Source organism: Oncorhynchus masou, chromosome 32, assembly GCF_036934945.1.
Source record: "Oncorhynchus masou masou isolate Uvic2021 chromosome 32, UVic_Omas_1.1, whole genome shotgun sequence".
Lineage (NCBI taxonomy): Eukaryota > Metazoa > Chordata > Actinopteri > Salmoniformes > Salmonidae > Oncorhynchus > Oncorhynchus masou.
In genome coordinates, this window is record NC_088243.1 from 2,369,198 (window position 1) to 2,395,174 (window position 25,977).

General features: G+C 42.3%; 1 protein-coding gene across 1 annotated transcript in view; it reads right to left on the reverse strand.

The window, feature by feature from the left end:
• dnaaf9 (dynein axonemal assembly factor 9) overlaps positions 1-25,977 on the reverse strand; it is a 120,103-nt gene that overhangs the window by 82,993 nt on the left and 11,133 nt on the right. The window contains exons 4-8 of the mRNA XM_064953088.1: positions 20,838-20,962; positions 18,659-18,755; positions 13,321-13,427; positions 12,762-12,839; positions 12,555-12,656 (exon numbers count right to left, since the gene is read on the reverse strand). Coding sequence (XP_064809160.1) covers positions 12,555-12,656; positions 12,762-12,839; positions 13,321-13,427; positions 18,659-18,755; positions 20,838-20,962 — 509 coding nt within the window. The remainder of the gene's footprint in view (positions 1-12,554; positions 12,657-12,761; positions 12,840-13,320; positions 13,428-18,658; positions 18,756-20,837; positions 20,963-25,977) is intronic.

The window sequence follows — 25,977 nt, forward strand, 5'->3', positions numbered from 1 at the left end:
TAGCTGTAGACAACATGTAGCTGTGTTAAGTTACCTCCCCTGTCTGAGCCCCAGACTGTAATAATGTAGTTATAGATAACATGTAGCAGTAGACAACATGTAGCTGTGTTAAGTTACCTCCCTGTCCGAGCCCCAGACTGTAATAATGTAGTTATAGATAACATGTAGCTATTGACAACATGTAGCTGTGTTAAGTTACCTCCCCTGTCTGAGCCCCAGACTGTAATAATGTAGTTATAGATAACATGTAGCTATTGACAACATGTAGCTATGTTAAGTTACCTCCCCGGCCTGAGCCCAGACTGTAATAATGTAGTTATAGACAACATGTAGCTATTGACAACATGTAGCTATGTTAAGTTACCTCCCCTGTCTGAGCCCCAGACTGTAATAATGTAGTTATAGATAACATGTAGCTATTGACAACATGTAGCTATGTTAAGTTACCTCCCCTGTCTGAGCCCCAGACTGTAATAATGTAGTTATAGATAACATGTAGCTGTAGACAACATGTAGCTGTGTTAAGTTACCTCCCCTGTCTGAGCCCCAGACTGTAATAATGTAGTTATAGATAACATGTAGCAGTAGACAACATGTAGCTGTGTTAAGTTACCTCCCCTGTCTGATCCCCAGACTGTAATAATGTAGTTATAGATAACATGTAGCTGTAGACAACATGTAGCTGTGTTAAGTTACCTCCCCTGTCTGAGCCCCAGACTGTAATAATGTAGTTATAGATAACATGTAGCTATTGACAACATGTAGCTATGTTAAGTTACCTCCCCTGTCTGAGCCCCAGACTGTAATAATGTAGTTATAGATAACATGTAGCTATTGACAACATGTAGCTATGTTAAGTTACCTCCCCTGTCTGAGCCCCAGACTGTAATAATGTAGTTATAGATAACATGTAGCAGTAGACAACATGTAGCTGTGTTAAGTTACCTCCCCTGTCTGAGCCCCAGACTGTAATAATGTAGTTATAGATAACATGTAGCTATTGACAACATGTAGCTGTGTTAAGTTACCTCCCTGTCTGAGCCCCAGACTGTAATAATGTAGTTATAGATAACATGTAGCTGTAGACAACATGTAGCTATGTTAAGTTACCTCCCTGTCTGAGCCCCACTGTAATAATGTAGTTATAGACAAAATGTAGCTATTGACAACATGTAGCTGTGTTAAGTTACCTCCCCTGTCTGAGCCCCAGACTGTAATAATGTAGTTATAGACAACATGTAGCTATTGACAACATGTAGCTATGTTAAGTTACCTCCCCTGTCTGAGCCCCAGACTGTAATAATGTAGTTATAGATAACATGTAGCTGTAGACAACATGTAGCTGTGTTAAGTTACCTCCCCTGTCTGAGCCCCACTGTAATAATGTAGTTATAGACAACATGTAGCTGTAGACAACATGTAGCTGTGTTAAGTTACCTCCCCTGTCTGAGCCCCAGACTGTAATAATGTAGTTATAGACAACATGTAGCTATGTTAAGTTACCTCCCCTGTCTGAGCCCCAGACTGTAATAATGTAGTTATAGATAACATGTAGCTGTAGACAACATGTAGCTGTGTTAAGTTACCTCCCCTGTCTGAGCCCCACTGTAATAATGTAGTTATAGACAACATGTAGCTATGTTAAGTTACCTCCCCTGTCTGAGCCCCACTGTAATAATGTAGTTATAGACAACATGTAGCTATGTTAAGTTACCTCCCATGTCTGAGCCCCAGACTGTAATAATGTAGTTATAGATAACATGTAGCAGTAGACAACATGTAGCTATGTTAAGTTACCTCCCCTGTCTGAGCCCCAGACTGTAATAATGTAGTTATAGACTAAATGTAGCTATGTTAAGTTACCTCCCCTGTCTGAGCCCCAGACTGTAATAATGTAGTTATAGATAACATGTAGCTATTGACAACATGTAGCTGTGTTAAGTTACCTCCCCTGTCTGAGCCCCAGACTGTAATAATGTAGTTATAGATAACATGTAGCTGTAGACAACATGTAGCTATGTTAAGTTACCTCCCCTGTCTGAGCCCCACTGTAATAATGTAGTTATAGACAAAATGTAGCTATTGACAACATGTAGCTGTGTTAAGTTACCTCCCCTGTCTGAGCCCCAGACTGTAATAATGTAGTTATAGACAACATGTAGCTATTGACAACATGTAGCTATGTTAAGTTACCTCCCCTGTCTGAGCCCCAGACTGTAATAATGTAGTTATAGATAACATGTAGTTATAGACAACATGTAGCTATGTTAAGTTACCTCCCCGGCCTAAGCCTCATGTAGTTAGGTAACACGAGTACCGCTGTGACCGTGACTGGTCATGCCTCCATCCCTAGTCACACCTCCATCCCTAGTACCTGGTCATATCTCCATCCCTAGTACCTGGTCATATCTCCATCCCTAGTGCCTGGTCACATCTCCATCCCTAGTGCCTGGTCACATCTCCATCCCTAGAGCCTGGTCATATGTTCATCCCAAGTACCTGGTCATATCTCCATCCCTTGTACCTGGTCATATCTCCATCCCTTGTACCTGGTCACACCTCCATCCCTAGTACCTGGTCATATCTCCATTTCTAGTGCCTGGTCATATCTCCATTTCTAGTGCCTGGTCATATCTCCATCTCTAGTACCTGGTCATATCTCCATCCCTAGTACCTGGTCACATCTCCATCCCTAGTACCTGGTCACATCTCCATTCCTAGTGCCTGGTCATATCTCCATCCCTAGTACCTGGTCATATCACCATCCCTAGTACCTGGTCATATCTCCATCTCTAGTACCTGGTCACATCTCCATCCCTAGTACCTGGTCACATCTCCATTCCTAGTACCTGGTCACATCTCCATCCCTAGTCATATCTCCATCCCTCGTGCCTGCATTACTGATTGCCACATGGCCTTAAATTATACCAATTTGTTTTTCCTTGGTCGCCCATGCTATTTCAATATTTCAACAATAAATTAGATTTTTCCATTCTGTTAATTATGGTAGATTAATTGATTGCCAAGTTTTTAATATATGTTTTTTCAAGATGAGAAATGAGAATCGTCCAGTCCATTGGGTATCTCACTATACAACCATATGACATTTCTTGAAATATACAGACAGACGGATTAAAAGGAAGTTTACATTGTAATACCTCTGGCAGCCAACTTTTTAGCTCCGCCCACATATTCCAGACTAAATCGCATTGCCAGAAAGCATGGATTATTGAGTTATTATTTTTATACTTAATCCACATGCTGCAAAATGTATGAATATTGTCTATTGTATAATAAATTCTACACATGAATTTATACTGGATTAAGCGTACATTTTAATTAACAGTAATCTCATTTATTACATCCAATTTTTCCAAATCAAATCAAATTTTATTTGTCACATACACATGGTTAGCAGATGTTAATGCGAGTGTAGCGAAATGCTTGTGCTTCTAGTTCCCAACAATGCAGTAATAACCAACAAGTAATCTAACTAACAATTCCAAAACTACTGTCTTATACACAGTGTAAGGGGATAAAGAATATGTACATAAAGATATATGAATGAGTGATGGTACAGAGCAGCATAGGCAAGATACAGTAGATGGTATCGAGTACAGTATATACATATGAGATGAGTATGTAAACAAAGTGGCATAGTTAAAGTGGCTAGTGATGCATGTATTACATAAGGATGCAGTAGATGATATAGAGTACAGTATATATGTATACATATGAGATGAATAATGTAGGGTATGTAAACATTATATTAGGTAGCATTTTTTAAAGTGGCTAGTGATATATTTGACATCATTTCCAATCAATCCCATTATTGAAGTGGCTGGAGTTGAGTCAGTGTGTTGGCAGCAGCCACTCAATGTTAGTGGTTGCTGTTGTAACAGTCTGATGGCCTTGAGATAGAAGCTGTTTTTCAGTCTCTCGGCCCCAGCTTTGATGCACCTGTACTGACCTCGCCTTCTGGATGATATCGGGGTGAACAGGCAGTGGCTCGGGTGGGTGTTGTCCTTGATGATCTTTATGGCCTTCCTGTAACATCGGGTGGTGTAGGTGTCCTGGAGGGCAGGTAGTTTGCCCCCGGTGATGCGTTGTGCAGACCTCACTACCCTCTGGAGAGCCTTGCGGTTGAGGGCGGAGCAGTTGCCGTACCAGGCGGTGATACAGCCCGCCAGGATGCTCTCGATTGTGCATCTGTAGAAGTTTGTGAGTGCTTTTGGTGACAAGCCGAATTTCTTCAGCCTCTTGAGGTTGAAGAGGCACTGCTGCGCCTTCTTCACGATGCTGTCTGTGTGAGTGGACCAATTCAGTTTGTCTGTGATGTGTATGCCGAGGAACTTAAAACTTACTACCCTCTCCACTACTGTTCCATTGATGTGGATAAGGGGGTGTTCCCTCTGCTGTTTCCTGAAGTCCTCATCATTATTAAAGTGGCTGGAGTTGAGTCAGTATGTTGGCAGGAGCCACTCAATGTTAGTGGTGGCTGTTTAACAGTCTGATGGCCTTGAGATAGAAGCTGTTTTTCAGTCTCTCGGTCCCAGCTTTGATGCACCTGTACTGACCTCGCCTTCTGGATGATAGCGGGGTGAACAGGCAGTGGCTCGGGTGGGTGTTGTCCTTGATGATCTTTATGGCCTTCCTGTAACATCGGGTGGTGTAGGTGTCCTGGAGGGCAGGTAGTTTACCCCCGGTGATGCGTTGTGCAGACCTCACTACCCTCTGGAGAGCCTTACGGTTGTGGGCGGAGAAGTTGCCTACCAAGCGGTGATACAGCCCGCCAGGATGCTCTCAATTGTGCATCTGTAAAAGTTTGAGTGTTTTTGGTGACAAGCCAAATTTCTTCAGCCTCCTGCTTCACCACGCTGTCTGTGTGGGTAGACCATTTCAGTTTGTCCATGTACGCGAAGGAACTTAAAACTTTCTACCTTCTCCACTACTGTCCCATAGAGGGCTGATCCCTCAGCTGTTTCCTGAAGTCCACGATCATCTCCTTTGTTTTGTTGACTTTAAATGTGAGGTGATGTTCCTGACACCACACTCCGAGGACCCTCACCTCCTCCCTGTAGGCCGTCTCATCGTTGTTGGTAATCAAGCCTACCACTGTAGTGTCGTCTGTAAACTTGATGATTGAGTTGGAAGCGTGCATGGCCACGCAATCATGGGTGAACAGGGAGTACAGGAGAGGGCTGAGAACGCACCTGTGGGGACCTAGTGTTGAGGATCAGCGGGGTGGAGATGTTGTTTCCTACCCTCACCACCTGGGGGCGGCCCGTCAGGAAGTCCAGGACCCAGTTGCACAGGGCGGGGTTGAGGCCTAGGGTGTCAAGCTTAATGATGAGTTTGGATGGTACTATGGTGTTGAATGCTGAGGTGTAGTCAATGAACGGATAGGGCAGTGTGCAGTGTGATGGCGATTGCATCGTCTTTGGACCTATTTTGGCGGTAAGCAAATTGGAGTGGGTCTAGGGTATCAGGTAGGGTGGAGGTGATGTGATCCTTGACTAGTCTCTAAAAGCACTTCATGATGACAGAAGTGAGTGCTACGGGGCGACAGTCATTTAGTTTAGTTTCTTGGGAACTGGAACAATGGTGGCCATCTTGAAGCATGTGGTGACAGCAGACTGGGATAAGGACTGACTGAATATGTCCATAAACACACCAGCCAGCTGGTCTGCTCATGCTCTGAGGACGCGGCTAGGGATGCCGTCTGGGATAAGGGTTAACATGTTTAAATGTTTTACTCACGTTGGCCACGGAGAAGGAAAGCCCACAGTTTTTGGTAGCGGGCACTGTATTGTCCTCAAAGCACACAAAGAAATTGTTTAATTTCTCTGGGAGCAACGCATCGATGTCTCCGATGGGGCTGGTTTTCTTTTTGTAATCGGCGATTGTCTGTAGGCCCTGCTACATACGTCTCGTGTTTGAAATGTTGAATTGCAACTCTACTTTGTCTCTATACTGGGCCGTAGTGGTCTAAGACACTGCATCTCAGTGCAAGAGGCGTCACTGCAGTACCTGGTTCGAATCCAGGCTGCATCAATCCAGCCGTGATTGGGAGTCCCATAGGGTGGTGCACAACGTCGTCCGGGTTGGACTAGGGTAGGCAGTCTTTGTAAATAAGAATTTGTTCTTATCTGACTTGCCTAGTTAAATAAAGGTTAAATAAAAAAATATATATACATACTGACGCTTTGCTTGTTTAATTGCCTTGTGGAGGGAATAACTACACTGTTTGTATTCGGTCATGTTTCCAGACACCTTGATTAAATGCGGTGGTTCTCGCGCTTTCAGTTTTGCAAGACTGCTGCCATCAATCCACGGTTTCTGGTTAGGGAAGGTTTTAATAGTCACAGTGGGTACAACATCTCCTATACACTTCCTAATAAACTCACTCACCAAGTAAGCGTATACGTCGATGTATTGCGGAAGTTAGAGTAGCAGTGGTCCAATGTTTTGCTTGAGCGGGTACTTACAATCAATTGTGCAGGTAGAATTTAGGTAGCCTTGTTCTCAAATTAGCTTTGTTAAAATCCCCAGCAATCCCCTTTGTTAAAATCCCCAGGGGGGGGTGAGATACACTGCTGTGACTATAGTCGAATTCTCTAGAGAATAGAGAATTATTTTGGTAGATAATGCGGTAGGCATGTGATTGTAAGGAATTCTAGGTCAGGTGAACAAAAGGACTTGAGTTCCTGTATGTTGTTATGATTACACCATGAGTCGCTAATCATGAGGCATACAGCTCTTCCCTTCTTCTGGCGCGACGCATGGAGAAACCCGGTGGCTGTACTGACTCTGACAACATATCCAGAGTGGGCCATGTTTCCATGAAACAGAGAATGCTACAATCTCTGATGTCTCTCTGGAAGGCAACTTGTGCCCTAATTTCGTCCACCTTGTTTTCAAGAGACTGGACATTCGCAAGAAATATGCTCGGGAGCGGTGGATGGTGTGCTCGCCTTCTAATTCTGACCAGGAGGCCTCTCCGTCTGCCTCTTCTGCTGCAACCGTGTTGTTTTGGGTCAGCTTCTGGACCCAGATCCAATGTCCAGAGTGGAGGTCCGAACAAAGGCTCCGCTTCGGGAAAGACGTATTCCTGGTCGCAATGATGGTAAGTTGACGTTGCTCTTATATCCAATAGTTCTTCCTGGCTGTGAAATAACACAATATTTTCTGGGCTAATAGTGTACGAAATAACACAGACGACCATCACTGAGCACCATCTTGCTATTATTGATCAACCTATATCTATTTTATTTTTTACATATTGTATTAAACTGAAATATGTAATAAATCCTGTTTGATTGATATGTATCACGTCTGGTAAGACTTTTGCCATTCTAATGCTTATAAGCTTTGTTATTATTTATTGTCACATGTATTAAACTCTCCAGATTTTCCTGGTTTTAATACAACTGAAATAACTGTTTGACACATGGAACTAGAAAGCACTGAATTAAGTGATGTGTGTTGTCATTTGTGTAAATAGGAGGCCTCTTTGAACAGAATTCTATGGGAAAGCTGTCCAGTCCTGGTGCTTTTCTCTGTGTGAGTGTTTTCACACTATCTAATATTTATTCTTGGGTGATCTTGGTTTTAATGACAATTTTTTTTGTCTGCTGATAGCATTCTCATTTCTTTTTCATCAAAATGGAGGTAACACATGATCTCTCTGAAGTAGTCTGGTGAAATGGTTTCTCCAAAGAAAGGTATCCCATACAGTACATGTCTGAGCAGAAGCTCTCCATATACACGCTCTCGCCACCGAAATACAGGATTGAAATGAACGCTTCCAGCTCATCAACAGACAGATCCCAGGCAGTTCTCCTTTCTCCCTGTGCACCTCAGCCACGGCAGGTGCTGTAGCATGTTCACGTCACATAAACAATGAAAGCAGGCGAGTGTGTTGCGGATGTACTTTTGTCCTTGAGATGTAGAGCCTGCTCTCTCAGTGATGACAGTTTGTGCTGATAATCGGCCCGTAGCATTGTCACCGGCTGGTTCTATCCAAATGGTGAGTCCCTTCCTTTCTCCTGTCTCACCATTTAATTTAATTGCGGGCGTTCTGGCTTTTTTTGCACCTTGGATGTGCAGGTTCAGGCTGATGCTCAGAATCAGAAGAATAATCAGATGTCATGATTCATTTCTTCCCCACCATTTTCAATCTGATCTTGTAACAGAGCTAACGCAGCACGTGCATCAATTCGTCTTGGTCTTCTTGCCATTGTAAATTATGCAAGCTGTCAATGTGAAGCCTACTCCCAATAGGCCAGAGTCGACTGACTAGACTGCTGTGATTCGGTGAACTGATATAGGGTACATACTATTTTAAGATGAGGTATATAATTAGATTGGATCAATTCAATAGATTAAATTGATGATGACATAATGCTGCATTGTTTGCTTCGTCTTGCTCATCCATTCTCCCCCTTCCTCCCCCATCATACTTTACTTTATTTATGTAATATGTTGTTATATATGTGATAATAGTTTTGTTCTGTTCCGAGACAATTATCCGGGTGATTATTAAGTGGGCACAGCACCTTCCACTGTTGGGAGAAGAAGCGAAGCAGGCCCTACTGTTGGGAGAAGAGGGGCAATGGGGGAAACCCTTACAAATAAATATATATATGACATACACTCCTAAAACTGGTTATAACTCCAGTTGTGTTTGTGATTCTAACACTGACAGTGTGTTATATTCCCTACTGATCAAAAGTTTTAGAACACCGACTCATTCCAGGGTTTTTCTTTATTTTTACAATTTTCTACATTGTAGAATAAAAGTGAAGACAATTAAAAATATGAAATAACACATGGAATCATGTAGGATCCAAAAATGTGTTAAACAAACCAAAATATATTTTATATTTGAGATTCTTCAAAATTGCCACCCTTTGCCTTGATGACAGCCTGGCACACTCTTGGCATTCTCTCAACCAACTTCGCCTGGAATGGTTTTCCAACAGTCTTGAAGGAGTTCCCTCATATGCTGAGCAGTTGTTGGTTCAATTTGGTTGAGTTCGGGGGATTGTGGAGGCCAGGTCTACTGATGCAGCACTCCATCACTCTCCTTTGTGGTAAAATAACCCTTACACAGACTGGAGGTGTGTTGCATAGACTGAAAAACAGCTTCTATCTCAAAGCCATCAGAGTGCTAAACAGCCATCACTAACTCAGAGAGGCTGCTGCCTGCACTTAGACCCAATCACAGGCTACTTCAATAAATGGATCACTTGTCGCTATATAAATACATTTGATTTGATTTAAATAATGCCACTTTAATAATGTTTACATATCTTACATTACTCATATCACATGTATATACTGTATTTTATACCATCTGTTGCACCTTGTCTTTGCCGCTCAGACATCGTTAATCCATATACTTACATGTACATATTCTCATTAGCCCCTTTAGATGTGTGTATTAGGTAGTTCTTGGGGAATTACTTGTTAGATATTACTGCACTGTCGGAACTAGAACCACAAGCATTTCGCTACAATCACATTAACATCTGCTGACCATGTGTACGTGACCAATAACATCTGCTGACCATGTGTACGTGACCAATAACATCTGCTGACCATGTGTACGTGACCAATAACATCTGCTGACCATGTGTACGTGACCAATAACATCTGCTGACCATGTGTACGTGACCAATAACATCTGCTGACCATGTGTACGTGACCAATAACATCTGCTGACCATGTGTACGTGACCAATAACATCTGCTGACCATGTGTACGTGACCAATAACATCTGCTGACCATGTGTTTGTGACCAATAACATCTGCTGACCATGTGGATGTGACCAATAGCATCTGCTGACCATGTGTATGGGACCAATAACATCTGCTAACCATGTGTATGTGACCAATAACATCTGCTGACCATGTTATGTGACCAATAACATCTGCTGACCATGTGTATGTGACCAATAGCATCTGCTGACCATGTGTACGTGACCAATAACATCTGCTGACCATGTGTACGTGACCAATAACATCTGCTGACCATGTGTACGTGACCAATAACATCTGCTGACCATGTGTTTGTGACCAATAACATCTGCTGACCATGTGTATGTGACCAATAGCATCTGCTGACCATGTGTATGGGACCAATAACATCTGCTAACCATGTGTATGTGACCAATAGCATCTGCTGACCATGTGTACGTGACCAATAACATCTGCTGACCATGTGTACGTGACCAATAACATCTGCTGACCATGTGTACGTGACCAATAACATCTGCTGACCATGTGTTTGTGACCAATAACATCTGCTGACCATGTGTATGTGACCAATAGCATCTGCTGACCATGTGTATGGGACCAATAACATCTGCTAACCATGTGTATGTGACCAATAACATCTGCTGACCATGTGTATGTGACCAATAACATCTGCTGACCATGTGTATGTGACCAATAACATCTGCTGACCATGTGTACGTGACCAATAACATCTGCTGACCATGTGTATGTGACCAATAACATCTGCTGACCATGTGTATGTGACCAATAACATCTGCTGACCATGTGTATGTGACCAATAGCATCTGCTGACCATGTGTATGTGACCAGTAACATCTGCTAACCATGTGTATGTGACCAATAACATCTGCTGACCATGTGACCAATAACATCTGCTGACCATGTGACCAATAACTTCTGCTGACCATGTGACCAATAACATCTGCTGACCATGTGTATGTGACCAATAACATCTGCTGACCATGTGACCAATAACATCTGCTGACCATGTGACCAATAACTTCTGCTGACCATGTGACCAATAACATCTGCTAACCATGTGTATGTGACCAATAACATCTGCTGACCATGTGACCAATAACATCTGCTGACCATGTGACCAATAACTTCTGCTGACCATGTGTATGTGACTGTTACGGATACAGTTATCCTGTGTGTGTGTATCCTGTGTGTGTGTTTCTTTTCTCTCCTTCTCCCCTCTCAGGTGAAAATCATCACTCCCCAATCAGTCAACAATCAATCATGAATCAGAAGACACACCTCCTCCTATTTCCTGACCTATCACAGTTCCTTCCCCATGGTTTAAAAACCCCATCATTTGTTTGTTCTAGAGCTCAGCTCAATCTCTCTGTAAATGCCATGTCTGTAGGTCTCTGTGTTTCACTCTCGCTTTGTGTCTTAACCTCTCTTTTGTTTAAGCACCTCATAGCACTTTGTCATCACCTGTGAGTATTGTTTTTGGTTATGGTGTTTGTGTTTGATTGCTGGTGGGAAAAGGGGGAAACCAAGACAAGTCGCCCATGGGCACACACTACCCATAGGTGAACTTTGTTAAATACACTAGTTAGAACTGGGCGGACCACCCACTGTATTTTTGGTTAGTTAGTTAGCTGTTGTTAAAGTAGGCTAGTCTAGCTTAGGGGTGTTTTTGAATACTTATTGTTTCTTTCCTTGGGTCCAGCTCAGCCCCTTTTCCTGCTCCCCCCATTACCGTGTGTTTATAAATAAACCTAGAGTTTGACGGTAGATTTCTGTTGTCGTGGTTATTTCGTTCACACTTTTACTTTGTCACAATAATAATTTGCATGAGTTATGTTACGAGTCTCATTACTATCCCCCTAGACTGTCGGGCCAAAAGGGATTCGTAACAGTGACCAATAACATCTGCTGACCATGTGTGTGACCAATAACATCTGCTGACCGTGTGTGTGTGACCAATAACATCTGCTGACCGTGTGTGTGTGACCAATAACATCTGCTGACCGTGTGTGTGTGACCAATAACATCTGCTGACCGTGTGTGTGTGACCAATACCATCTGCTGACCGTGTGTGTGTGACCAATACCATCTGCTGACCGTGTGTGTGTGACCAATAGCATCTGCTGACCGTGTGTGTGTGACCAATAGCATCTGCTGACCGTGTGTGTGTGACCAATAGCATCTGCTGACCGTGTGTGTGTGACCAATAGCATCTGCTGACCGTGTGTGTGTGACCAATAGCATCTGCTGACCGTGTGTGTGTGACCAATAGCATCTGCTGACCGTGTGTGTGTGACCAATAGCATCTGCTGACCGTGTGTGTGTGACCAATAGCATCTGCTGACCGTGTGTGTGACCAATAGCATCTGCTGACCGTGTGTGTGTGACCAATAGCATCTGCTGACCGTGTGTGTGACCAATAGCATCTGCTGACCGTGTGTGTGTGACCAATAGCATCTGCTGACCGTGTGTGTGTGACCAATAGCATCTGCTGACCGTGTGTGTGTGACCAATAGCATCTGCTGACCGTGTGTGTGTGACCAATAGCATCTGCTGACCGTGTGTGTGTGACCAATAGCATCTGCTGACCGTGTGTGTGTGACCAATAGCATCTGCTGACCGTGTGTGTGTGACCAATAGCATCTGCTGACCGTGTGTGTGTGACCAATAGCATCTGCTGACCGTGTGTGTGTGACCAATAGCATCTGCTGACCGTGTGTGTGTGACCAATAGCATTTGATTTGACTGCTTTAGCGGTTCTCGTGTTAAGTTACCTCCCCTGCCTGAGCCTCAGACAGTTCCAGGATAGACAGATGGCTCTCGATGTCAAAGCTGGAGAAGAAACTGCTCCACTGCTTCTCAAACAACACCAGGTCCTGGAAGAGACACATACCAGAGTCAGTGTGGCCGTCACAACACGCTGGTCCAACGGTCCTGTTCCAACATCTACTCACAGGTGCGTTCAAGCTCAGAATGGTTACCTCAGTCAGCAGGTTGTCTAGGGACACAGGGTCCAATCTGGTGTAGGTCTGCCACAGCTTCTCACTAATGTCCATCAACTGGAACACACAGCAACAGTACACACATCCAGTCAATCATTTCCGAGAAGTAACCCAAACTCCTTGCTACGGCCAAATGCAACGCCACTCTCACAGTTTCTTCTCTGCAATGAGTCTGGATCCGAGTACCTCTCTGACGATTATTATAATGCAAACACATTCTAACCGTTCGGATTGGTCCCAGACAGATAGGTTGGGCCAGAGCCAGAACACAAGTGGGTAAAGCAGTGTTTAGAAAATGTGTCATTGGCTTTGATACTCTGATTGGTTAGAGATGATCCAATTGCTGATGACTTTGTTTTGTGCAACGTCCCTCGTGACCACAAATGTCTAAGACTGAAGTATGTAGCGAATTTAGTTTGAGTCGTCAGGCAACTATTCTGTACCACTCAAATTAAATGGAGATGTAATTATTTTACTAACTATTCTGCCATGACACCTAACGTTAGACAATTTGTATTAGTAATATGAAGTGAGGTACCTTGTATTTCATGGTGAAGAAGCTTCCTCCACCGATCCCCTCCAAAGCAAAGGCCTGAATGATGGGCCACTTCTCTATCATAAACATGTCAAACGTCTGGATGTGGCCTGAAACAGCACATTTACATATAAACACTACACATCCCAAATCGTCACACTATAAAACAAGTTGCTGGTTACAGTTCAATTATGTTACAATTGTTCAATTAGTTGTTTGCTTCATTTCATAAGTGGAACAATATAAGTCACGTCGGAGGCTGTTAAGCAATTACTGGTTACCGAAGGAAGTAGTTATAGAGGAGTAATTACTGGTTACCAAGGAAGTAGTTATAGAGGAGTAATTACTGGTTACCAGGGAAGTAGTTATAGAGGAGTAATTACTGGTTACCGAAGGAAGTAGTTATAGAGGAGTAATTACTGGTTACCAAGGAAGTAGTTATAGAGGAGTAATTACTGGTTACCGAAGGAAGTAGTTATAGAGGAGTAATTACTGGTTACCAAGGAAGTAGTTATAGAGGAGTAATTACTGGTTACCGAAGGAAGTAGTTATAGAGGAGTAATTACTGGTTACCGAAGGAAGTAGTTATAGAGGAGTAATTACTGGTTACCAAGGAAGTAGTTATAGAGGAGTAATTACTGGTTACCGAAGGAAGTAGTTATAGAGGAGTAATTACTGGTTACCAAGGAAGTAGTTATAGAGGAGTAATTACTGGTTACCAAGGAAGTAGTTATAGAGGAGTAATTACTGGTTACCGAAGGAAGTAGTTATAGAGGAGTAATTACTGGTTACCAAGGAAGTAGTTATAGAGGAGTAATTACTGGTTACCAAGGAAGTAGTTATAGAGGAGTAATTACTGGTTACCAGGGAAGTAGTTATAGAGGAGTAATTACTGGTTACCGAAGGAAGTAGTTATAGAGGAGTAATTACTGGTTACCAAGGAAGTAGTTATAGAGGAGTAATTACTGGTTACCAAGGAAGTAGTTATAGAGGAGTAATTACTGGTTACCAAGGAAGTAGTTATAGAGGAGTAATTACTGGTTACCAAGGAAGTAGTTATAGAGGAGTAATTACTGGTTACCAAGGAAGTAGATATAGAGGAGTAATTACTGGTTACCAAGGAAGTAGTTATAGAGGAGTAATTACTGGTTACAAAGGAATATCTTTTTCTTATGTATTAAGTGTGTTTGTTATCCTGTGTTATCATTTACTTAGCTAGTAAATAAATAATTAAACCAATTTGAGTATCAGGGGGGGACAATGCAAATAGTCTGGGTTGCCATTTGATTAGCTGTTCAGAAGCCTTATGGCTTGGGGGTAGAAGCTGTTAAGAAGCCTTTTGGACCAAGACTTGGCGTTCCGGTACCGCCTGCCGTGCGGTGCCAGAGAGAACAAGTCGATGACTAGGGTAGCTGGAGTCTGACTATTTTCAGGGCATTCCTCTGACGGAAGGAAGTTTGGCCCCAGTGATGTACTGGGCCGTAAGCACTACCCTCTGTTGTGTCTTGCGGTCAGAGGCCGAGCAGTTGCCATACCAGGCAGTGATGCAACCCGTCAGGATGCTGTCGATGGTGCAGCTGTAGAACCTTTTGAGGATCTGAGGACCCATGCCAAATCATTTCAATCACCTAAGGGGTTATATGCTTTGTCGTACCCTTTTCACAACTGTCTTGGTGTGCTTGGACCATGATAATTTGTTGGTGATGTGGACACCAAGGAACTTGAAGCTCTCAACCTGCTCCACTACAGCCCCGTCGATGAGAATATGGGTGTGCTCTGTCCACCTTTTCCTGTAGTCCACAATAATTTGTCTTGATCACATTGAGAGAGAGGTTGTTATCCTGGCACCACACGGCCAGGTTTCTGACCTCCACCCTATAGGCTGTCTCATCGTTGTCGGTGATCAGGCCTACCACTGTTGCGTTCTTGGTAAACTTAATGACGATGTTGGAGTCTTGCCTGGCCATGCAGTCATGGGTGAACAGGAAGTACAGGAGGAGACTGAGCATGCACCCCTGAGGGGCCCCCGTGTTGAGGATCAGCATGGCAGATGTGTTGTTACCTACACTTACCACCTTGGGGTGGCCCAACAGGATGTCCAGGATCCAGTTGCAGAGGGACGTGTTTAGTCCCAGGGTCCTTAGTTTAGTGATGAGCTTTGAGGGAACTATGGTGTTGAATGCTGAGCTGTAGTCAATGAATAGCATTCTCACACAGGTGTTCCTTTTGTCCAGGTGGGAAAGGGCAGTGTGGAGTGCAATAGAGATTGCATCATCTGTGGATCTGTTGGGGCGGTATGCAAATTGGAGTGGGTTTAGGGTTTCTGGGATAATGGTTTTGATGTGAGCGATGACCAGCCTTTCGAGCATTTCATGGCTACAGACGTGAGTGCCACGGGGCGGTAATCATTTAGGCAGGTTACCTTAGTGTTCTTGTACACAGGGACTATGGTGGTCCTCATGAAACATATTGGTATTACAGACTCAGTCAGGGACAGGTTGAAAATGTCAGTAAAGACACTGACAGTTTGTCAGCGCATGCCCAGAGTACACATCCTGGTAATCCGTCTGGCCCCGCGGTCTTGTGAATGTTGACCTGTTTAAAGGTCTTACTCGCATCGAATACGAAGAGCATCATCACACAGTCATCCGGAAAAGCTGATGATCTCATGCATGCTTCAGCGTTGCTTGCCTCAAAGCGAGATTAGAAGTCATTTAGCTCGTCTGGTTGGCTCGTGTCACTGGGCAGCTCGCAGCTGTGCTTCCCTTTGTCGTCTGTAATAGTTTGTAAGCCCTGCCACATCTGACGAGCGTCGGAGCCGGTGTAGTACGATTCAATCTTAAGTCTTATATTTACGATTTGCCTGTTTGATGGTTTGCCAGACGGCATAGCAGGATTCCTTATAAGCGTACGGGTTAGAGTCCCGATCCTTGAAAGCGGCAGCTCTACCCTTTAGCTCAGTGCGAATATTGCCTGTAATCCATGGCTTCTGGTTGGGGTATGTACATACAGTCACTGTGGGGACGACGTCCTCAATGCACTTATTGATGAAGCCAGTGACCAATGTGGTGTACTCCTCAATGCCATCGGAAGAATCCAGGAACATATTCCAGTCTGTGCTAGAAAAACAGTCCTGTAGCTTAGCATCTGCGTCATCTGACCTCTTCTTTTTTGAATGAGTAGTGACTTATCGATGTTATGGATGAGCGTGTTTGTTTGTTCTGTTACTCTCTCTCTCAATCTCTGTATGAGTAGTGGCTTCCTGCTTTAGTTTTTGCTTGTAAACAGGAATAGAATTATGGTCAGATTTGCCAAATGGAGGGCGAGGGAGAGCTTTGTATGCGTCTCTGTGAGTGGAGTAAAGGTGCTAAAGAGTTTTGTTTCGCCTTTTTGCACATTTAACATGCTGGTAGATATTAGGTATAACGGATTTAATTTTCCCTGCATTAAAGCCCCCGGCCACTAGGAGCGCCACCTCTGGATGAGCGTTTTCCTGTTTCCTTATGGCCTTTTTCAGCTCATTGAGTGAAGTCTTAGTGCCACCATCGGTTTGTGGTGGTAAAAAGATAACTACGAAAAATACAGATGAATACTCTCTTGGTAGATAATGTGGCCTACTGCTTATCATGAGATACTCTACCTTAGGCGAGCAAAACCTTGAGACTTCCTTAATATTAGATGTTGTTTACAGCTGGGGCACCCCTTGTCTTACCAGAGGCAGCTCTTCTACATTACCGATGCAGCGTAAACCCCGTGTGACGTAGAAGTCCGTCACTGGCCGCGGGCAGCATTTGGTTCTTTAACGCACACATTCATCACTCCTCCCTGCTCCGTTATCAGATAAGGTAACAATGTGGGTCGACACACAAGTTAACTTCTCTGTCTTAATACATACATTTCACACTTATCTCAATGCTCATATTTAATATAAGCAATATGTATTATACTTATTGATGTTATGGATGAGCGTGTTTGTTTGTTCTGTTACCCTCTCTCTCAATCTTTGTAGCTTCCAGGTATGCTGGATAAGGACCCGAGCAAAGGGAATTGGGTGGACTTTGTCGTGCCTGTCCCAAATAGCCCATTAATGTAAATGGGCATATTGAAAGACACTATGTCAGTAGTGATGTAATTTTGGAAATGTTATATTGGGATATTGTTTCATAAAAAACGTGTTGCAATGTTTATCCTTTAGTATATTTAGTGAATGGAAAATGTAGGTTTGAATAGGTAATTGCATAATTAATTAGTGTTAATTGTTCTGAGGGGAGGGGCTTCCCCAACAAAAGGAGCCTCTCTTTCAGTTCATGGAGAGGCATTTTGGATTGAGCTGTAGATGGGGCAGCATTGTTTTTAGCTGTCCCATAAGGTATACGTTTGATGGCAATACTGTTGTTTTTGTTCAGGAATCACTATGTTAATAAACACCCTGAAGCACAGAAGACCTTTTGTGGCTCCGCCATCTTTTATTTTGATAGAGGTTAGATTTTCCAGTTTAGCCTTCTGGCCTACTCTACGTGACACCCCGCCAGCTGTATGTTATCCATGTCGTTCTTCTGCCACGACTGAAACATTAGTCTTTAATGTCCCATTGGTTGGATATTCATGAACGTAGCTTGTCTATTTTGCTATCCAATGATTGTACGTTGTCTAATAGGACTGATGGTAGAGGCAGATTGCCCAGTCATCGTCGGATCCTTACAAGGTACACCGACCTATGTCCTCGATATCTCCGTCTCTTTCTCATGCGAAGGACAGGGATTTGAGCCTTGTCGGATGTCTGAAGTAAATCCTTCGGCTCCGACTCGTTAAAGAAAAAATCTTCTTCCAGTTCTTCTTCCAGACGGTGGCAGAAACATTATGTACAAAAAAAGTTAAAAATAACACTAAAAAACACACACAGTAGCACAATTGGTTTGGAGCCCATAAAACAGCAGCCATCTCCTCCGGCGCCATTCTGCAACTTAGGTCTTTACTGAATCCATACTGAATCATAAGTAAGGCTGGGGTTTTTGCTGGAGGTTACGGCTGTTCAGAATGATGATATGAGGTTATGAATAATACGTTGACTGTTTTATGGATGTAATAGGTAAAGACCTTCAGAATTTAAGAGATGGTAACAACCGCTCTCGTGGTGCCCCAAATCGTAATGAGTAAATTGTTACATGATTAATTTAAATCAGGTAACAAATATAGTTGATTAAATAACAGTCATCAGATTAATGAAAGTAAAGTCACGACACGTAACAAAATGTGGGAAAAGTCAAGGGGTCTGAATACTTGCCAAAGGCACTGTCCATGTAACATGTACTATGTAATGTAATCTCTAACTATACTGTACCCTGGGTGCTGTAAGGAACTCCAATACGGCTGCAGTCTTGAACCATGCTCACAAAGCTGGAGATCTTAAACTCCTCCGCTGCTTCCTCGTCTTCATACTGCAGGGGGAGATGAGGGGGGAAACAAAGAATGAGGGGGAGGGCGGAGAACAGGAGTGAATATAATCAACATCAACATTCAATTTAGACATACCTGTGTATCTGCTTGGTTAAGGAAACAAATATAAATGCATTTCTATTAATTAAGTAATCTAATCAAAACATAAAAATATTGTTATTTACTTCTTGATCAATTGAACATTTGGATGAGAACTTACAAGTATGATGGTAGTAAGCTAACCTCTGCCTGGGTAAAGAAGTCTATGTGATTACAGTAATAGCTAACCTCTGCCTGGGTAAGACAGTCTATGTGGTTACAGTAATAGCTAACCTCTGCCTGGGTAAGACAGTCTATGTGGTTACAGTAATAGCTAACCTCTGCCTGGGTAAGACAGTCTATGTGGTTACAGTAATAGCTAACCTCTGGCTGGGTAAGACAGTCTATGTGGTTACAGTAATAGCTAACCTCTGGCTGGGTAAGGCAGTCTATGTGGTTACAGTAATAGCTAACCTCTGCCTGGGTAAGACAGTCTATGTGGTTACAGTAATAGCTAACCTCTGCCTGGGTAAGACAGTCTATGTGGTTACAGTAATAGCTAACCTCTGCCTGGGTAAGACAGTCTATGTGGTTACAGTAATAGCTAACCTCTGGCTGGGTAAGACAGTCTATGTGATTACAGTAATAGCTAACCTCTGCCTGGGTAAGACAGTCTGTGATTACAGTAATAGCTAACCTCTGGCTGGGTAAGACAGTCTATGTGATTACAGTAATAGCTAACCTCTGCCTGGGTAAGACAGTCTATGTGGTTACAGTAATAGCTAACCTCTGCCTAGGTAAGACAGTCTATGTGATTACAGTAATAGCTAACCTCTGCCTAGGTAAGACAGTCTATGTGGTTACAGTAATAGCTAACCTCTGCCTAGGTAAGACAGTCTATGTGGTTACAGTAATAGCTAACCTCTGCCTAGGTAAGACAGTCTATGTGGTTACAGTAATAGCTAACCTCTGCCTGGGTAAGACAGTCTATGTGATTACAGTAATAGCTAACCTCTGCCTAGGTAAGACAGTCTATGTGGTTACAGTAATAGCTAACCTCTGCCTAGGTAAGACAGTCTATGTGGTTACAGTAATAGCTAACCTCTGCCTAGGTAAGACAGTCTATGTGGTTACAGTAATAGCTAACCTCTGCCTGGGTAAGACAGTCTATGTGATTACAGTAATAGCTAACCTCTGCCTAGGTAAGACAGTCTATGTGGTTACAGTAATAGCTAACCTCTGCCTAGGTAAGACAGTCTATGTGGTTACAGTAATAGCTAACCTCTGCCTGGGTAAAGAAGTCTATGTGGTTACAGTAATAGCTAACCTCTGCCTGGGTAAAGAAGTCTATGTGGTTACAGTAATAGCTAACCTCTGGCTGGGTAAGGCAGTCAATGTGGTTACAGTAATAGCTAACCTCTGGCTGGGTAAGGCAGTCAATGTGGTTACAGTAATAGCTAACCTCTGGCTGGGTAAGGCAGTCTATGTGGTTACAGTAATAGCTAACCTCTGGCTGGGTAAGACAGTCTATGTGGTTACAGTAATAGCTAACCTCTGCCTGGGTAAAGAAGTCAATGTGGTTACAGTAATAGCTAACCTCTGGCTGGGTAAGACAGTCTATGTGATTACAGTAATAGCTAACCTCTGCCTGGGTAAGACAGTCTATGTGGTTACAGTAATAGCTAACCTCTGCCTGGGTAAGACAGTCTATGTGATTACAGTAATAGCTAACCTCTGCCTAGGTAAGACAGTCTATGTGGTTACAGTAATAGCTAACCTCTGCCTGGGTAAGACAGTCTATGTGGTTACAGTAATAGCTAACCTCTGGCTGGGTAAGACATTCTATGTGGTTACAGTAATAGCTAACCTCTGCCTAGGTAAGACAGTCTGTGGTTACAGTAATAGCTAACCTCTGCCTGGGTAAGACAGTCTATGTGGTTACAGTAATAGCTAACCTCTGCCTGGGTAAGACAGTCTATGTGGTTACAGTAATAGCTAACCTCTGCCATGGTAAGACAGTCTATGTGGTTACAGTAATAGCTAACCTCTGGCTGGGTAAGGCAGTGTATGGAGAGATTCCTCCAGTGGGAGACGTAGGGCAGCAGGTAATTGTAGTTGATTGGGTTACAGTACAGGTGAACACTCTCTGCCTTGATCAGCACGATCACATCTGGAGATGAAGAGAGACAAAGAGACAGGTCTCAATGTTAACGAGCCAGAACAACACACAGAGTAAGATAGCATTAACAACACACTAGAACACATATGTTGTCATCCCAAAAGCACCCTATTTCCTATATAGTGCACTACTGTTAACCAGAGACCTATATGCACTATATAGAGAATAGGGTGCCATCCGGGATGTAGACCAAATATTAATCACTGGAGCCAGGAGCGCTTGTTGAGAACCATCCAACATGTGTGAAGTAGTATGCATATACTGATCCTAACCCCATAACCCCTACTACTGACTATATACTGATCATAACCCCCTACTACTGACTATATACTGATCATAACCCCTACTACTGACTATATACTGATCATAACCCCTACTACTGACTATATACTGATCATAACCCCCTACTACTGACTATATACTGATCATAACCCCTACTACTAACTATATACTGATCATAACCCCCTACTACTAACTATACTGATCATAACCCCTACTACTGACTATATACTGATCATAACCCCCTACTACTGACTATATACTGATCATAACCCCTACTACTGACTATATACTGATCATAACCCCTACTACTAACTATACTGATCCCAACCCCTACTACTGACTATGTACTGATCATAACCCCATAACTAACTATATACTGATCATAACCCCCTACTACTGACTATATACTGATCATAACCCCCTACTACTGACTATATACTGATCATAACCCCATAACTGACTATATACTGATCATAACCCCTACTACTGACTATATACTGATCATAACCCCTACTACTGACTATATACTGATCATAACCCCTACTACTGACTATATACTGATCATAACCCCTACTACTGACTATATACTGATCATAACCCCTACTACTGACTATATACTGATCATAACCCCTACTACTGACTATATACTGATCATGACCCCCTACTACTGACTATATACTGATCATAACCCCTACTACTGACTATATACTGATCATAACCCCTACTACTGACTATATACTGATCATAACCCCTACTACTGACTATATACTGATCATAACCCCTACTACTGACTATATACTGATCATAACCCCTACTACTGACTATATACTGATCATAACCCCTACTACTGACTATATACTGATCATAACCCCTACTACTGACTATATACTGATCATAACCCCTACTACTGACTATATACTGATCATAACCCCTACTACTGACTATATACTGATCATAACCCCTACTACTGACTATATACTGATCATGACCCCCTACTACTGACTATATACTGATCATAACCCCTACTACTGACTATACTGATCATAACCCCTACTACTGACTATATACTGATCATAACCCCCTACTACTGACTATATACTGATCATAACCCCCTACTACTAACTATATACTGATCATAACCCCTACTACTGACTATATACTGATCCCAACCCCTACTACTGACTATACTGATCATAACCCCTACTACTGACTATATACTGATCATAACCCCTACTACTGACTATATACTGATCATAACCCCCTACTACTGACTATATACTGATCATAACCCCTACTAATGACTATATACTGATCATAACCCCCTACTACTGACTATATACTGATCCTAACCCCTACTACTGTCACGCCTTGGTCTTAGTATTGTGTGTTTTAGTTTATTAGTTAGTCAGACCAGGGTGTGACATGGGGTTATTTTGTATTGTATTTTCTTATTGGGGTTTTGTAGTAGTTGGGATTGTAGCTGGTTAGGGGGGTGTGTGTGTGTGTGTTAATTAGGTTGGCTGCCTGAGGCGGTTCTCAATCAGAGTCAGGTGCTTCTCGTTGTCGCTGATTGGGAACCATATTTAGGTAGCCTGTTTTTCGCTTTGCATTTCGTGGGTGATTGTCCCTGTCTCTGTGTAGGTTGCACCAGTCAGGCTGTATTAGGTTTCGTTCTGTTTGTTGTTTTTTTGTATTTATTTAGTTATTCGTGTTAGTTTGTTCGTTTTGTCTTCATTCAATAAACATGAGTAACTTACACGCTGCATTTCGGTCCGACTCTCCTTCAACAACAAAAGAACGCCGTTACAACTACTGACTATATACTGATCATAACCCCCTACTACTGACTATATACTGATCATAACCCCCTACTACTGACTATATACTGATCATAACCCCCTACTACTGACTATATACTGATCCTAACCCCTACTACTGTCTATATACTGATCCTAACCCCTACTACTGACTATACTGATCCCAACCCCTACTACTGACTATATACTGATCCCAACCCCTACTACTGACTATATACTGATCATAACCCCCTACTACTGACTATATACTGATCCCAACCCCTACTACTGACTATATACTGATCTTAACCCCTACTACTGACTATATACTGATCATAACCCCTACTACTGACTATACTGATCCCAACCCCTACTACTGACTATGTACTGATCAAAACCCCTACTACTGACTATATACTGATCATAACCCCTACTACTAACTATACTGATCCCCACCCCTACTACTGACTATATACTGATCAAAACCCCCTACTACTGACTATATACTGATCATAACCCCTACTACTGACTATATACTGATCATAACCCCATAACTGACTATATACTGATCATAACCCCATAACTGACTATATACTGATCCCAACCCCTACTACTGACTATGTACTGATCATAACCCCTACTACTGACTATACTGATCAAAACCCCTACTACTGATCATAACCCCCTACTACTGACTATACTGATCATAACACCTACTACTAACTATATACTGATCATAACCCCTACTACTGACTATATACTGATCATAACCCCTACTACTGACTATATACTGATCATAACCCCTACTACTGACTATATACTGATCATAACCCCTACTACTGACTATATACTGATCATAACCCCTACTACTGACTATATACTGATCATGACCCCCTACTACTGACTATATACTGATCATGACCCCCTACTACTGACTATATACTGATCATGACCCCTACTACTGACTATATACTGATCATAACCCCTACTACTGACTATATACTGATCATAACCCCTACTACTGACTATATACTGATCATAACCCCTACTACTGACTATATACTGATCATAACCCCTACTACTGACTATATACTGATCATAACCCCTACTACTGACTATATACTGATCATAACCCCTACTACTGACTATATACTGATCATGACCCCCTACTACTGACTATATACTGATCATAACCCCTACTACTGACTATATACTGATCATAACCCCTACTACTGACTATATACTGATCATGACCCCCTACTACTAACTATATACTGATCATAATCCCTACTACTGACTATATACTGATCATAACCCCTACTACTGACTATGTACTGATCATAACCCCTACTACTAACTATACTGATCCCAACCCCTACTACTGACTATACTGATCATAACCCCATAACTGACTATATACTGATCATAACCCCATAACTGACTATATACTGATCATAACCCCATAACTGACTATATACTGATCATAACCCCATAACTGACCATATACTGATCATAACCCCTACTACTGACTATATACTGATCATAACCCCATAACTGACTATATACTGATCATAACCCCATAACTGACTATATACTGATCATAACCCCTACTACTGACTATATACTGATAATACCCCCTACTACTGACTATATACTGATCCCAACCCCTACTACTGACTATATACTGATCATAACCCCTACTACTGACTATATACTGATCATAACCCCAACTACTGACTATATACTGATCATAACCCCTACTACTGACTATATACTGATCATAGCCCCTACTACTGACTATATACTGATCATAGCCCCTACTACTGACCATATACTGATCATAACCCCATAACTGACTATATACTGATCATAACCCCATAACTGACTATATACTGATCATAACCCCTACTACTGACTATATACTGATCATAACCCCTACTACTGACTATATACTGATCATAACCCCATAACTGACCATATACTGATCATAACCCCTACTACTGACTATATACTGATCATAACCCCATAACTGACTATATACTGATCATAACCCCTACTACTGACTATATACTGATCATAACCCCTACTACTGACTATATACTGATCATAACCCCTACTACTGATCATAACCCCCACTACTGACTATATACTGATCATAACCCCTACTACTAACTATACTGATCCCAACCCCTACTACTGACTATATACTGATCATAACCCCATAACTGACTATATACTGATCATAACCCCATAACTGACTATATACTGATCATAACCCCATAACTGACTATATACTGATCATAACCCCATAACTGACTATATACTGATCATAACCCCTACTACTGACTATATACTGATCATAACCCCTACTACTGATCATAACCCCCACTACTGACTATATACTGATCATAACCCCTACTACTAACTATACTGATCCCAACCCCTACTACTGACTATATACTGATCATAACCCCATAACTGACTATATACTGATCATAACCCCATAACTGACCATATACTGATCATAACCCCTACTACTGACTATATACTGATCATAACCCCATAACTGACTATATACTGATCATAACCCCATAACTGACTATATACTGATCATAACCCCTACTACTGACTATATACTGATCATACCCCCTACTACTGACTATATACTGATCCCAACCCCTACTACTGACTATATACTGATCCCAACCCCTACTACTAACTATATACTGATCATAACCCCTACTACTGACTATATACTGATCATAACCCCTACTACTGACTATATACTGATCATAACCCCTACTACTGACTATATACTGATCATAACCCCATAACTGACTATATACTGATCATAATCCCATAACTGACTATATACTGATCATAACCCCATAACTGACTATATACTGATCATAACCCCTACTACTGACT